The sequence below is a fragment of the Condylura cristata genome, unplaced genomic scaffold (assembly GCF_000260355.1).
Source record: "Condylura cristata isolate star-nosed mole 26May11 unplaced genomic scaffold, ConCri1.0 scaffold00017, whole genome shotgun sequence".
Taxonomy (NCBI): Eukaryota; Metazoa; Chordata; class Mammalia; order Eulipotyphla; family Talpidae; genus Condylura; species Condylura cristata.
This window is the reverse complement of record NW_004567118.1, coordinates 34,086,552-34,103,112: the sequence shown is the minus strand read 5'-3', so window position 1 is coordinate 34,103,112 and position 16,561 is coordinate 34,086,552. Positions and strand designations below refer to the sequence as shown.

The following is a 16,561-nucleotide window of genomic DNA, read 5'->3' as shown; positions in this document are numbered from 1 at the left end:
TCATCAGAGACAGAGTGAGAAGCAGAACAGGCAGATTGACTGAAATACACTGCTGAAGGGAGCAGTGGGTGGGTCAGGAGAGGTCTGCTACCTCGTGAGGGTCACCTCTCTGGCCAGGATCGAACTCATGCAGCAGTGATTGCGGATAGCTTCCCAGTGCTGTACTTTAACCCGTTGTGTCACCAGGGAGGGCCCGTAACTCAGTCTTTTCATGCCCTTGACGTTTTTGAAAAGGTCAGGCCAATTACTTTGTGAGCTTTCTCTCAGTCTGGGGTTGGTTGTTGTTTCCTTCTGATTTATAATTTATAGAGAAGCGATACTATGTACTTCTCAGTAATTCATATTAAGAGCTACAGTGTCCATCTATTTTGCAACTTGTAATGATCATTTTTATTACTTGGTTTAGATGCTCTCTATCGGGCTTCTCTTCTTATTAATTAGTTAGTAATTAGTAAATGTAGAGAGAACCCTTAAAAGCATATAAATGACCATTTTCTCATTTTTCACTTATTTGTTTTACCACCCATTGATGATACTTTCATTAATGATTTATTACTAAATCATAATTACTAAATGATGCTGTTTCTAATCTCATCATTTCCTCAACCTTTATTATTTCATTCTATTTTAAGAAGTAGCTGGTTTTCCCCATTTACAAATACCAGCATAGACTCACTAATTTCTTTTTTTTTTTTTTTTTACTAATTTCTTTTTTTAGTCAGTGGGTTATAGCTGTAAGTGTCTTTTTCTTAGTTTCTGTAGAATAAATTTAATCTACAGTAAAATTTCAAAAATCATACAGGTTTCCCACATTCCCTCTCCCTTCTTTACGTTCTGTTGGCTATTACATAGCCATAGAGTGGTTACCAAAACCAGGAGGCTAACTGTGATACTCATTCCTAAATACTAGACCTTATTTGAACTGCACAATTTTTCACTAATGTCCTTTCTTTCTTCCAGGATCCATCATCATTTATTTTAATGCTAAAATTGCCCCTCTTTGGTCATTGGAATCCCTTCAAGCTGGCTTTTAATCCTCTTTGCTCTCCCCTATCAATTTTGGGGCATTTTCTTTCTGGCCCAACACAATGCCAGGCTCATTTTTTGTACTTCCGTACCCTAACTCTGTATTCATCCATTTTTCCAAAAGCTCCTTGTTCCTTTGGCTGGGGGCAATATTTAGAAAATAAGTTTTGGGCATCAGATTTGTTCATTACCACTTCTACGTCCTTTCAGCTAAGAGAATTAAGGAATAGGAATGTGTGTGAGAGAGAGTGCACGTGCACATGTGCTCATTCACTTAAATTAGTTTATACATGTTTATATAGAAAAATATATAAAATTTCAGGGAGTTAGAATGATTCCCCTCCAACATTGTTCTCATTTCTTCATCCTTTCAGAGCAATCTGCTTTTTCATGAACAGTGTTAGTTCCTCAGCATGGATGCTGTTTGCCAGGGAAAATATCTCTATTTCAAACCCAAAAACAAAAGGGTGGGATTCCAGTGCCATTGAGTTTGAAGGTAGTTCCCATTAGGAGAGAGAAGGAGGGAGAGGGAGAGTAGTCAGCGAAGGAGGGGGGAGAGGACAGAAGAGAAGAAAAGGATTAAAAATAATGGAATAATTTGTGCATGACATGAAAGTAATTGGTTTAGCACTCTCAAAAAATTAAAAAGGGACATTTATGAAAGAAGGAGATTAAGTCAGAAAGACATGAGAGAAAACTAATTGGATGTCTTAATGAAAACTAAATTTTTTTAAGAAGAAGGAAAAAAAAAAACTATGAGTTTATATTAATGCCTCCAATTCTAACATCACGGCTCTTATTGTTGCCTATAACGACCTACTACAGCAGTGAGAAACTCAAAGTACCCTCCCTATATTTACCTGTGTGTTCTATTTACCTGTATGTAACCCAGCTGTAAATTGCACTCACACGACATCGTAACTCCTTGAGCACACTGGCCGTATTAGAGCCAAATCCTCTTCCCCAACAAAGGGAAGAGGAAGGGGTTCATTAGTTTGAGGACTGGCTCACAAGCTTCTCTTAGGAGCTCAGGCTGCTGCTCCTTGCTCACCACCCCTGTGTCTTTGTCTGGATGCCACCTTCCTCTCACAGTGCCATCCGGCTTTACTTGCCTCTTAGACTATTGTTTTATCACTGCAGATCTACCCGAAGAAATGAGCCTGGTCATCCACTGATAACTTGGTCTGCAGTGTGGTTTTTCTTCTCAAGTTTTCATCTTTCCCTCTACTGTTAACCACTCTGCAATAGTGTTTACTCCTAGATCATTTATTTTTACCGGTGGGTTTCACTTGACCCAGCGATATTTCACATAACCCCCTGAAATGCTTACACAGTTCTTGGGCGGAAGGCTCAACCTTCAGGAAAGAGGATAAAAGACACATCTTCATCCATGACACGTTTCATTAAATTGAAGAGACAGCAAGTAACAGCAACCAGTCATCATAATGCCACATATACAAATAACGCTTTACCGTTTGGAAATCCGAACACGATACAGTAGATAGAACTGGACTTTGGAGTCAAACTCAAGTTCATATTCAAGCACAGTAACTTCTCTGACCTTTGGCAAGTTATTTTATTTCTCTCAGCTGCTATTTCTTCATATGAGCTTTAGGTATATAGTATAATAATTTAATATCTGTACATGCTGCATTGTGATCACCACTGATTTCTGGTTCCCATCCTCCACCGCCCCACTGATCCTTTTATCAGTTTCACCTACCCACCTCTAAACCTTCTCCCCTTCTGGGGAAACCTCCAGTCTGTTTCTTGAATGTTTGTTCATTTGCTTGGTTTTTATGTCTTCCATATATGAGTGAAAGCATATGGTATTTGTCTTTCTCCATCTGACTTATTTCACCTAACATGATCCCCTGTAGGTCCATCATGTCACAAATGACAAGATTTCCTCTTTTTTAACCCATTTATCTGATGACAGACACTTAGGTTGTTTCCATATCTTGACTATTATAAATAATGCTGCAGTGAACATAGGGGTGCACATATAGTTTTGGATTAGTGTTTTTGTATTCTTTGGATACATATACAGACGTGGAATAGCTGAATCATTTGATGTTTTTTCTTTCTTTTTAATTTTAAAGTGTTTTTTTGTTGTTGTTGTTTGTTTTTATGCCTTCAAGAACTGGGGTACAGGCCAGAGGTACAGGGGCAGTGAGAGGATTCACCAAAGACAAAATGGGGAGCAGAACAGGCATATTGACTGAGATACACTGCTGAGGGGAGCTGCGGGTGAGACAGGAGAGGGCTGTTCCACCATGTGGTCACCTCTGGGGCAGGGGATCAAATTTGCACTGAAGCAGCTGCAGCCAGCTTACAGTGCTGAGCTTAGCCCTCTGCACCACCAGGGAGGGCCTCACTTGTTGTTTCTTTTGTCTTTGCAATCAAACCTGCAAAGAGATCACTAAGGCCTGTGTCACCTTCCTGTCTTCTTCCCCAATCCTGTGCTCACTTCTCACTCCACACCTTTGTTTTCTCACTTGAAACTATAGTCTCATTTCTCTGTAGTTTCCTCTATTCTTTCCTGTGTCTGAACAAAACTGTTCATATTACCTATACTGCAAAATTATCATGTTGTTGCTATCTTTAAATCTAACTATTACAAACATGTAGGTCTTGTCTTTCCCAAATAGGCCATAGCCTCTAGCAGGGCAGACAGCCTGCTATGCTTAACCTGCACAGGATCTTGATCAGGGCTTGGCTCTTTGTGCATCTTGATTGGAGTTTCCTTAGGGGCGATAGGCACCTCCTTGTGATTTCTGTCAGCAGGTCATTAAGTCACAAATCCTTTTTCCAATAGTTCTACAAGAAGCTTTTGTGAGAACTCAGAATAGTATTTGGTACCTGGAAGAAGTGGTGACCTTAATTTGGATTTGGTTTGGTTTGATTTGGTTGATCCACAGAGCTTGACATGTACTAAGTGTTCAATCATTATTTGATTGAACTGAATCATCTATTTAATCTAGTGAACCTTACTCATCCCCATTGGGATAATTTTTATTCTTGAAATGTTGATTACTCATTTTCTGATGCCTTATATGTGCTGATATAAAGAGTGGGAGGTGGGACTGGTTTATTTTTCCTCCACCCCAGAGATCAATGTCAAAAATAACCCACTAGATAGTCTGCAAAATATAGAAAATCTTTAGAGGTGTTTTTTCCCCCTACATTCTCTTAATTTTGTAATCTCATTCATTGGATTAGCTCTGAAATGGGAGGTATGTGTCCTAACCTCAGCTTCCAGAGGAATTAAATGAGTGATTAAAGTAAAAACACTTCTGAGCTCTGGCCTTTGTTTGGGTTGGCACTGAAAATTTGGAGATCAGTCTATCATAAGAGGACTCAAGTGGAACCTCTTGCCTTAATTGCATGTTCTGCACTCTGCTAACCCTACCACCGCCACCTGTCCACCCTTCAATCCCCTTCCTTCAGAACAAAGTGTGGCAGTTGATCAACTGAGTATGTATTGGGCACCAACATCACTGGGAAATCAGCTTCACACATCCACTTGAGAAAAAGACCTGCAGGGAGCAGAAGTAGAATAAACACCTCTACTTTCAGGGAGCTGAAAGCATACATGAGCACCTGTCCTCTACTGTACCATTCTGCCCCTAGACAGTGTGCAGCATTCATCTTTTGTACCACCTTCATCTTACCACATATAGTTTGAGTGCTGTCTCAAGGACCATTCTGAAATTCACCAACGATCATTGAAAAAGAGCCATTATTGATGAGCACTGCCCACTGAGGGCCCAGGATGGGAGAAGATTGGCGGGTTTCTTGAATGTTTGACATCAAACCTGTTTAAAACAAAATCAAGAGCCTTATCTTTGAGACACAGAAGTTTATCCTGAGAGAAAGAAATGGTGTGAGTTGGGCTTTTTGGAATGCAGCCTGAGCTAGGCTTAATAAGGATGAGTGGAGAAGCGGTAGAGTGCATGTTGGCCAGGGCAGGCCTTCAGGCAGTTGGGGAAGGAGATGGAACCACGGCAGCTGAGTCTGACTTGAGAGTGTTGTCACTGAGGAGAGGAGGTGGGAGATTCAATGGAAATGCAAGGCAAGAAGCGGTGGTGAGGAATGGTTGTGGCAACCCTGGAACTCTTAATGACAAACCAGTGAGTTCCTTCCCTGCTTTCTGACCTTCACCACATGCAGAGACCCAGCCTGGGCCTGAAGTTCTTTAAGGGCAGAGTGGCTACATCTGGATATAATAAACTTTCCATAACAGAAACTCTTGAGTAAAAAAAAAATCAATTTTCTCCTTTTCCTGCTAATTAATGCTGTGTGTGGCTCTTGTCTTTTTCTCCCTGACTGTTATATAAATATATTTGAAAAGCACAGCTGTATTTCTGTAGCCTTAGTATCTAAAAAGATGCTAAATGTCAAGGGGATGAGGACCCCTTGCATTTCTCCACCACACAGCTGTCCAGGGAACAATTAATACAGCCCTTCTGGATTCTAACAGGTGATGACTCCATTGGTGACTGAGGCAAATTCAGTGATGTTTGAACAGGAAGGGGGAGAAAAATTGCAGTCCTCATCACCACTATGACTGGGTGTAAGCCTGGAGCTGCTCAAACCGTTTCTTCTGTGATTTTTACACATTTGGCTCTGGGAATTTTAACAAAAACTGTACTAAGGAAGAAGTGTTACAGTGTTTCTGTAGTCTCTCTTTGTATAGATATCCAGCTCATGGGCATATTTAGTGATATTTAAATATCTCCTGAAATCATAATCTTGTGTATTTTAGAAAGGAATGGGGGTAGAGTTAAAAGCACAAGATTTGGAGCCAGGCTGCTTGGTTTGAATCCCCCCCTCCCCTTTCTGTATGACCTTAACTTTCTGTACTTTTTTGAAAATCAGGATAGAAATAGTGCGCACTTCATACGGTTATTGTAAAGATTAATTGAATTTCAATGTCTTTAAAGTACCAGCATGGTGACTTGCATATTGTTTAAGTGTTCAGAAAATGACCATTATCGTTACTAGTTAGGGTTTTCATTTATGGAAAGGAGAAGTGGTACTAATATGATCGCAGAACCAGTGAATGTACTTAAGTGGTGGATTCAACCTCAGCTGTGCCTCTAAATTGCGTGACAAACATTCTACATCTTAATTTTTTCATCTCATAGGGGACCAGTAATACCCTAACTCCCTCACAGGGTCTTGGAGTCAAATGTGATCGTAAAATGTCTTGAAAAGCATATAGCAGCTCACAAATGCCAAATTTTATTACTGATAGTATTATGGGATGTTGGTGGAGCTAATGGTAATATTGTCCAATTTTAAATGTAAAAAGCAATAGGCATGAAGACTTACGGCAGTAATTTAAATAAATTACAAACAAGCATTTGCTGATAGTTCTTAAAATAAAATAATATAGCTATAAAATATAAAATAACAGGTTTTCTTCTCTCTAGAAACCTTGGAGAGCTGATAGATCGGTTTGTGACTGATTTCAAAGCTCAGGGGCCACCGAAGCCCAACACTGATGAAGGGGGAGCCGTGCTCCCCAGTTGTGCTGACCTCTTTGTCTACTATAAGAAGTGCATGGTGCAGTGCTCACAACTTAGCACCGGGGAGCCCATGATTGCTCTGACCACCATTTTCCAGAAGTATCTCCGAGAATATGCCTGGAAAATCCTCTCTGGCAACCTGCCCAAGTAAGTACTGTTCTTTCTGGTCTGAGCAGTGAAGTAGGATTCTGAAAATGTCTAAATATGGGCATCTGTCAGTAAATCACTCTGAAGTTGTTTACTAAACTGCTGGGTCTGAGACTGTTTCCTTTGGGCGGGATGTCACAGCTGATCAAGACTATTTGGGAAGTGTCCATACTAACTGCTAAAATGGGTCAGATCTTATCACATGAGTCAGTCCCATGATACATATATTGAATTTGCATAGATTCAACAAGGGGTACTTGGCCAAAAAAGTGTGGTGGAAATAACTATTAAACAGCACGGACAATTTCATTCAACTCCTGTTCAGTGAGAGTATGATGATAGATGGGAGGCATAAACCTGCTTTTCCTTGGACTGATTAGGTTCCAGAGTTGTCTCATGGCTATGCTGGACGGAGTCTAATGATAAATATGTGGTGGGATTTGGCGGGAGAACGTGTTATATAGCAAGCACCTAGCCATGCAATGTTGGTATAGTGGTCTAGGGCATTAGACTATTGTTATATTGCTTATTATTTGAAATACATGGATTATTCAGTTAGAGTTTTAGAGATGTTAGAGTTATATAGCATTTTTTGGATTATAATATGATCTAAAGTAATGCTTCTCAATTCAAGGAATTTCCTGTTGCTAAATTCAGCAACTCCAGAATTTTTGTTGTCACTAAAATGTGTCATTTATGGGAGTTCTACTTATTTGGAGGAAATAAAATAAAATTCCTATGCTCTATGAGATATTTTAAGCAATATATGTTTGATTAGTAAGAATTTCTTTGACCCTGATAAAAATATTGAACATTTTCCCATAACTTTTATTCTCATTATCAAAATAATATAAGTTCATGATAGTTTAAAAAACACTAAAAGCACCAAAGTAGAAAATAAAAATCACCTATAACTTTACCTCTCAGAGAAAACAACTTTGACTTTATGTTGTGTATTACTCTGTTCTTTATATATTTATATATAATGTGTGTGCTTTTCTTTGTGGATCTTTCTCTTTTTTTTTTTTTAAAGATGTATTTATGTATGCATACAAGAGCTGGGGTGTACACCGGAGGTAGGGGTAGATAAAAGCATTCACCAGAGACAGTGGAGAGCAGAACAGGTAGACTGAAATACACTGCTGAGGAGAGCAGCGGGCAAGACAGGAGAGGTCTGTTGTGCCATGTGGGTCACCTTCCTGGTGGGAATCAAACTCGTGCTGCAGTGGCTGTAGATAACTTTGTAGTGCTGTGCTTTATTTAACCTGTAGCACCACCAGGGAGGACCTCTGTTTTCAATTTTTTGGTTACCAGTAAAACTGGGCAATTTTAAGGTCTTTTTTTTTTTTTAAGATTTATTTATTTATTCGTACAGAACTGGGGTACAGACCAGAGATGCGGAGGGTGAAAGGCTTCACCAGAGACAGAGTGGGGAGCAGAACAGGCAGATCAATGAAGTACACTGCTGAGGGGAGCAGCGGGCGGGTCAGGAGAGGTCTGCCACGCCATGTGGTCACCTCCGAGGCAGGTGGGGATCGAACTCATGCAGAAATGGCTTTAGCTTCTCAGTGCTGTGCTTTAACCCGCTGCGCCACCAGGGAGGGCCAATTTTAAGGTCATTTTTTAAAGGAGAAATTTCTCTTTCATTTTCAAGATAAATGTCATTGAATTCTGTCTTTTGTAAAAAATTTAGAATTTCACAGGTGAGCAGCAGAAAATTTTGTAACTGTAGTTACATTTTGTAGATAAGTAGGAAGATGAAATGGTTTTTGGTTTCTTGAAGCAACCAGGACTTTGGGCAGGAACTGTGTCTTAATATCCACTTCTGAAATCCTCGAGAAGCACATTACACAAATTCCCCTACAGAATTTTCTTAGCTGAAACACTTGGGGAGCTAGCTTTCATGCTACAGATAATCCTCAGTGAGCATTACATATCAGGAAATTCCAAACTCAGCAGAGAGGCCAGTCAGCAACCTTCTCAGTTGGAATCGTGTCTTCCAATTTCTGACGGTCAGAGAATTTAAACAGATGATAGTCAAGGTAAGGTCAATAGGAAAAGGTGTATATAAATGTGTTTGGACCATATCTAGCCTTTGCTTCCCCCTTTTCTTTGTCTTAAAATGTACAGTTTCCAATTTCAGAAGCAAATAAGAAGTTCCAACCTGACTAGTGCCTGTTCCTTTTCTTCAGAACCACAAGCAGCAGTGGAGGACTGACCATCAGCAGCCTCCTCAAGGAAAAGGAGGGCTCGGAAGCGGCCAAGTTCACTCTGGAGGAGCTCTGCCTCATCTGCAGCATCCTGAGCACGGCAGAGTACTGCCTGGCCACGACCCAGCAGGTGAGCTGCCCCAGCTGGCCACTCATCACCTCCTTTTTGTGATCCATCTAGGCCGTATGGCTCAGTTGGTAGAAGTATGGAGCCTGCTAAGGACAGCTGTATTCTGCTTCAGGCAGACCAGTGGACCGCCCACAGAGGAAAACTTGCTGTGCAACCAAAAGATGACCCAGGAGCCATGTGACAGAAGGGCCTTGTTAAAGGGACATTGGGCTAAAAAGTGTCACTGGTCTCCTCCCTGGAGTTGTGTAAACCACTCAAAGGGCATGGCCCTCCTGAAAGTAGGTTAATAGCACCGTCTCCCATATGAAAAAAAGCAAACAACAAACCTCCTGGTAGCAGACCCAGTCTTTGGTGATGATGAGTCACAACCAGTTATTCCATCCTCAGAAGTGTTAACAGACTAAGCAGAAATCTCGGGCTTTTATGTGTCTCTTGAAATTTACATAGCATTCTCAATCTTCCTAAACAAATAACCATTGTTTGGATGCTGACGTTCAGGAACTATGAAGCAGGAAAAGATGATGCCTCTCCTGGATCTCCCCATTAGCAGAAGGAAGACCCAGAAGAATTTTCCGTTCAGTTTCAGATGTGGGATTAGAAGTTCCGTTTCACATTTGGTCTGGAATTCACCTAAGGCCAGAAGAAAGAAAATAATTGGAAAGTTCTCTTCCCTTCTTTTAGATTTATTATTTACACGTGTCTAGATCATAGGAAGACAGCCATAAATTGCGATTCAGAGCTGCTGTGAGCTAGAGTAAATGTAGGACGCCAAGGATGAGTGTTTCTCCAAAACACGACTTGAGACTAAGGCTGCCAGAGGTAGAGGCATTAGTGTGTTGTGCCTGGGGATGTGGTCACGCGGAGTACCACAGGGAATTGTAAGAGGAGCACTCCACGCCACCATTGTCCCCTTCAGTGACATGGCATATTGGGAGCTGTAGTCCAAGGCATCTGGTGATCTTGAGGAGCAGTCACATCAACACCAGCGGTCCCTGGCCACTGAGGCCAGCCCCAGGGCCTCATCTCCTCTGGGTGACTGGGCCACAGGCACTGTGGCTCCTAGTGAAGGTGTGCTGCTGAGTGCTTGCTTGGGTGCTGCAAGTGCACATCCACCTCATGGCTCTGCACCCGCTGCACCTCCAGCGTACAGCGCACAGCTAAAGCCCTCAGTGTGGCAGGAGCCCATGTCATCCTGGGTGAGCTCCTTGGCACACTTGCAGAGGGTATCCAGCTTCAACTCACTGGCCTTGGCTAGGACCAGTGCCATGGTCTGGAGTTCTCTTCCCCAGCCCCCCAAGCTTCACTGCCATGTACCAACTGCTAGAAGATAGAAATTCCTATTCTACTCCTTGACTTCCTGAACAAGGGCAGCTGGGAACCAAGGCAGAGCCAGAGTGGCCAAGGATTTAAAAATGGTAATAGCAGATAGTCTTACTCTTTTGATCGATGATGTTGGTTTGCCCTTAGGTCCCTGCATTCTGATCTGCCTCTTCTCTGTTTGGCACATAGCTGGTCCTGGTGTTACTGACAGTCTCGTTCCTGGTCAGAAGCAGAACTACAAAGGGGAAAACCCATGTTGTGCATTCCAAGGTTCTTGCTACTCATGTGCATAAAGGCAAGAAATCAGACTTTTAGTATGCTCAAATTTTTTTTTTTTTTAAGATTCATTTATTTATGCATACAGAATTGGGTACAAGCTAGAGGTGCCGGAGCAGTGAGAGGCTTCACCGAGACAGAAGGAACAGAGGGGAGCAGAGTAGGCAGATCCACAAAGTACACTGCTGAGGGGAGCAGTGGACAGGTCAGGAGAGGTCTGCCATAGCAAGTGTGTCACCTCCAGGGAAGGTGAGGTTCGAACCCATGCTGAAGTGGCTTTAGCCTCTCAGTGCTGTGTTTTAACCTGCTGCGCCACCAGAGAGGACCCAGTATGCTCAAATATTTTTTTTTAAAAAAGATTTATTTATTTATTCATACAGAACTGGGGTACAGGCCAGAGATGCAGAGGGTGAGAGAATTCACCAGAGACAGAGCGGGGAGCAAAACAGGCAGATTGACGAAGTACACTGCTGAGGGGAGCAGCGGGCAGGTCAGGAGAGGTCTGCTGCGCCATGTGGATCTCCTCCAGGGCAGACGGGGTTCGAACTCATGCGGAAGTGGCTTAAGCTACTTAGTGCAGTGCTTTAACCCGCTGTGCCACCAGGGAGGGCCTGCTCAAATATTTTTAATAGAGAAAGAAGAAGAGTAGGGGAGAAAAAGATTTCAAAACACAAATTTCTGCAGTCAAATGCTCTACCACTGAGCTATACCCCCCAAAATACAAATTTCTGATCAAACTCTGAAATTGCCCAGGCAAACAGTGCTGGCCAGGGCAGGATGGCAGAGACCTGAAGGCAGACTGCCAGAATGAATCCCAGGTGCATAGCAGCGAGAAGGCCAGGCAGTGCCCAGTTAGCTCAGACAGGAGAGACCAGAAATTCAGTGTACCATCCAAGCCGGATTTCTACCATGCGGTTAAGATAGCAGTTGCCTTTGTCTCTGAGGAGCCTGCCTGTCAGAAGTGTGACAGCTACCAAGAACAAAAACCAGGAGCCACCTGCCTGGGAGACCTCTGTCCCTCATGCCATGCTCACCACCCTCCTTCCTCCATCCCAGCAGCCCCATGCAGGAAATCTGGTTCACAGCATGTCGGAAGCTGTAGTCCAAGGCCTCTGGTGCATGGGAGTGGGAGCAGGCCTGGAGCATGTTCCTCCCCTATGGTGGCAATGGCTCTCAACCCCACTGCTGCTGCTGTTGCTGCTGTCTGCCAGCTGTTTCCATCCATCCAGGCTCTGGCTTTAACATTTGATGGGCACGCCATCCTATTTTTCTCCACATATGTGGCCAGCTGCAGGCTCTCGTAGGAGGGCTGGCCATCATATTCGGCAATGTAGTTGGGTTCCCATGTGTCCTTCACCTCTGCTCAGCATTCAGCCACCATCTTCACATGCTTGCTCTTTCGCTCACTCCCTCACTTGCTCATCCTCTAAGGTCTCCGTTTCTCAGGTTTAATAAACTTTGAAATAGGTGTTTCTCCCTCTGTGTCTATATATGACTTGTGTCTACAGTATAGGCAAGGACCCACCATCCAAGTACCCCCTTTGCCCCCAGGTTAGCCCAGTTTCAAAATGATCTAGAGATGTTTGGCTTTGGAGTCAAAGACTGCAATCCATTTAGCCCTGGGTACCCCCAGGCCAAGATGGTAACTATCTGTAAGGACCTCCAAGGCAGGAATCCCAGAATTTTTATTTTTATAAGATTTAGTATACTTAACTGTTTTCTGTGTATGGAAAGAAAAAAAATGCATAATTAAAGCACTTTAAAAGTAGAATAGCCTTGGTACCAAAAAAAAAAGAACCTATAAAAGTAATGACTCGTGATTCTATCACCCTCAGATAGTCATACTAGCAATTTGGTAGTATTTTCCTTCCATGATTTTTCATGGGCATAGTTTTAGATGCTATAATCTTGACATGCCTCACTTTTATATCCTTTTGTTGTTAGCACCATAGCATTAGCATTTCTCTTGTTGCTATCTTTAGTAGCATCATTCGTATGGCAACATATTTCACTAAGGGACTATACCATAAAGTATTTAACAGTATCCCTAATAATTATTTATGCTGCTTAAAGTTTTTGCTTTTGTAAGTAATCCTATAAGGGACATCTGTTTTGCATTACTTAGACGTTTTAGTAGATCAGAGACCATTTTGATGGCTCGTGATAGATGAAGCCAATTTTTTGTTGCTTAATAAAAATTAATTTTACTGATTATGATGGTAAATACATTTATAGCATCTATTTGTGATCTCTAAATGCCATTTTCCTAAAAAGCACCAGAGATTTCTGGAGAAATGACTAAATCCACATCTTTAGACATATGTTTAAAAATTAATCCTCCTGCCCCCATTTCTAGAAATTAAGCCTCAAAGAAATTAAAGTGCCAACTTCTCACCTTCCTTATTTTCTACTCTACTAAGTCTTAGCTGAGGGGATTCATTCAGAGATGAATTGATGATAGCAATATTTAGCTTGATTTTTTTCTCCAGATAAAAAGGTTTGGCTATTATGATAGATGTGGCCTGGGAAATTATTGGCTGTGAAGAACATGAAAACTCTGTCCTGAGAAGGTATAAGATGACCTTTGGAACAAAATGTCACACAGAATGCACCAAAAAATATTGAAGACTATTATACTCCTTTCAGAAAGACGTGGGAGCTATAGTACCTTTATCATACAAAAAAGATAAGTCCAAGGGGTACTCCCTGGTGGCCGAGCAGTTAAGTCTCAGCACTATCAAGCTATTGGCAACCATTGCAGCAGGAATTCAGTCCCCTGCCAGGAAGGTGACCTACATGGCACAGCAGACCACTCCTGACTCTCCTACTGCTCCCCTCAACAGTGCTGTAGTCAGTCTGCCTCTTCTGCTCCTGCTCTGTCTATGGGGAATCCTCTCACACACACTCCCCAACACCTCTGGTCTACACCCCAGCTCTTATATGCTTGAAATAAATAAAATAACCACTGAAAGTGCAGGGCAAATCACATATCCTGAGCTAACACCACAGCAGTAGATTGATCACTGAACTCCATCAACTGGAAGTTCTAGGAAAGGGGGGTATCCGCCTGCAACATTGTCTTTGTCTCTGGTATTGGTTTGCAATAAAGCTGTATTTAAACAAAAAGAACAAATTAATTTTTTACCTTTGAAGATAACAAGGGAACCACTAGTGTGAATTAAATACTGGTAAATAAAGGGAAGGTTCTTAGCTTGCCTTCCCTGTCTGTTTGCAATGATGTCTTTATAGCTGAAATTTAATAAATGAGGAAGAAAAGAGAGAAATAGAATATCATTCACTTATACTCCCTGATGGAATAATGGACCTGGGTGTTGGCCATCAGTAACTGCTGATGTTACAACAGGAAAGACAACCAAACATCACATGTCTCCTAATAGAAGTACCGAATACCATCATGAAGTAGTTTTCTAAAAAAAAGATAAGAAAAGAAAGCCTGAATTTGAGAGACTTCTCCATAAAACACAATGAATAGAAATAGAGAAACAAGGAAGGGATAGAAGAACATTAGTACCTTGTGGGTGTAATCAGCAAGATCCAAACTATGGGAAAATCTATAAGGCAAACAACCTAATTCCCTTAAAAAATTGTAAGGTAGAAATCATATATTATACAAAAATGAAGGATGATATAATAAATATATTTTAAAATTAAAATCTGATAAACAATAATTGCAAGGAAGTTGAGGGCTTGGTGAGAAGAAATGGATAGAAGAGCCAAAGAGTTCCAAATCCAAACAGTAGAGATTGGAAAATGAAACTTAAAAAACATATTGTTGATTGTTATACTTTATTTGCACGGGTATTCCATTCACTCTTTAAAAGATCTTTATTGAGCACTAACTACTTTGGCAGGCTGTATATTTGATGGTAATTAACAGTGGTGAACAAGAGAGATAGCTTTAACTCCTGGAATTTAGAACTAATAGGGGAGCCATATAATTAATAAGCCACGACGTAACTTCAATTTTGTGGTAAGTGGTAGGAAGGAAATATGTTGCAGTGGTAAGCAGGAAGTTACTAAAGTGGAATGGTCAAGGAAGACCTCCTTGAAGGGGTGATACTGAAGCCAAATACCTGAGAGTGGAGAAAGAAACTGCCAAGTGAGGAGCATAGAAGGGTTGGGAGGGGGAGGAGGTGGCAAAGCAAGAAGGGGCGGGCAGGGTTTGTTTCAAGAATAGGAAGTAGGAAATGTGAAGTGTGAAGGCCTTGAGGGGGAAAAGATCCTTGGTACGTTCCAGAACCTTAAAAGGTCAATGTCATTAAAGTCGAGCAAGCAAGACGTAGACTGGAGAGCTTGGCAGGCCCCACCATCATGGTTAGAGGTTTGGTTTTAAGGCTGATGAAGTGTTTAAGCATTGTGAGCCTGCACCATAATTTGTTTCATCAGCCCCTTATAAATGCACTTGTAGATTGTTTCCAGTTTGTCACTAATGTAAACAATGAGAATGTGAGTTTCATAAGAAGAGAGTTTTATCTGTTTGTTCACTGAATAACTCCTTTACTATATTGCAGAGCCCAGCACAAAGTAGGCTTTGAATAAACATTGTTTGAACTAATGAGGCTGAGAATACTGTTTGCCTATCTTACGCATTGTTGTCACTACTCACTGAGATATATTTCTAGATGTGAACTTTTGGCTTAGTAAGTGTGTAGATACTTTTTTTTTTCCAAATAAATTGCCTTTCAAAATGAATATGCTATTTTACATATCTATCCCAAGAGAATTTTTTAATTTAAGGCAAAATATTTGTTTAGCTTGGAGTTTGTATAATAAATAGGTTAGAGAATGTTAGTAGAATCAGTTCCCTGGGCTTTTTGGAGGTATTTACAGTTTCTGTCCAGTTATATTTATTTTCTGGGCAGCTAGGAATGTGTCCAGTGTTTCTTTCCTAGGTGGTAGACTGCTGAGGGCAGAGACTGTTTCTTCTCTTTCCTCAATATCCCCAATACCTCAGCACGGACACTCAGCGACTATGTCAAGGAGCTGCACTGCCACCCCACCAGCACAGGTTTCCAGTGTGGATAAGCAAGCCTGCAGGTCATAACTAGGGAACATCCTAAAAAAGGCATGTTCCTAAAGTGAAAGAAACTAGTTGGTGTGTTGTGAGAGAGAGGATAGCCCGGTCCTGGAAGACACAGATTCTGGAGAAAGTTTTGACTCCTGGCCGTAGCTACCACTTGCTATCTTGGGTAGATCATTCCTCCATTTTCACATCCGTAAGATGAAGATAATAATGGAATCTCCCCAAATAGGGCTGTAAATGAGTCGATGCACAAAAGTGCCTAGGCTTGAACCCAAATCCAACTCAGTAGATGCAAAATATTCTTACATAACATGGTATTCTTTTGCATAGTCATTAAAACATGCTTTCTCTCATTTTCTAATAGCTAGAAGAAAAACTTAAAGAAAAAGTGGATGTAAGTCTGATTGAACGAATCAATCTGACTGGAGAAATGGACACATTTAGCACGTATGTATCATGCACGTATCTGCTAAAGAACTATTTATCCTTCCTGAAGCTCAGGTCTTAATTTCACTTGTCTACAGAACCTAAGAAGTTTCCAGGGCCTGCTGATAAACCAGGATTGTTCTCCAATCACCACTAAGAAGAAGCTTTAGAAGTTGGTTCCATGCTCCCTTTTCAGATGTGGCCATTTTCAGCTTATGTTAACTTTACATGGCCATCCCTGCAGGAAGGATAGGCTCAAGACCTCCTATCAGCTCCCCTAGAGCCACAAGGGGACCACTGTTTAGAAAATAAGTATTGACAGCCTAACTTTTAGCTGTGTGTGTTTGTAGGCAAGATGTGTCCATCCAAGAAGTTCAAACTGTCTGTAATACCCTCTTGAAATAGTTAGACAAATCATAGATAGATAGACAAAAAAATAGATAGACAA

At 41.4% G+C, this 16,561-nt stretch overlaps 1 protein-coding gene across 1 annotated transcript in view; it reads left to right on the top strand.

The window, feature by feature from the left end:
* The window catches only part of VPS53 (vacuolar protein sorting 53 homolog (S. cerevisiae)), a 127,616-nt gene that overhangs the window by 85,991 nt on the left and 25,064 nt on the right, over nucleotides 1–16,561 (top strand). The window contains exons 14-16 of the mRNA XM_004684807.2: nucleotides 6,465–6,707; nucleotides 8,900–9,047; nucleotides 16,052–16,134. Of these exons, the coding sequence (XP_004684864.1) occupies nucleotides 6,465–6,707; nucleotides 8,900–9,047; nucleotides 16,052–16,134 (474 nt within the window). The remainder of the gene's footprint in view (nucleotides 1–6,464; nucleotides 6,708–8,899; nucleotides 9,048–16,051; nucleotides 16,135–16,561) is intronic.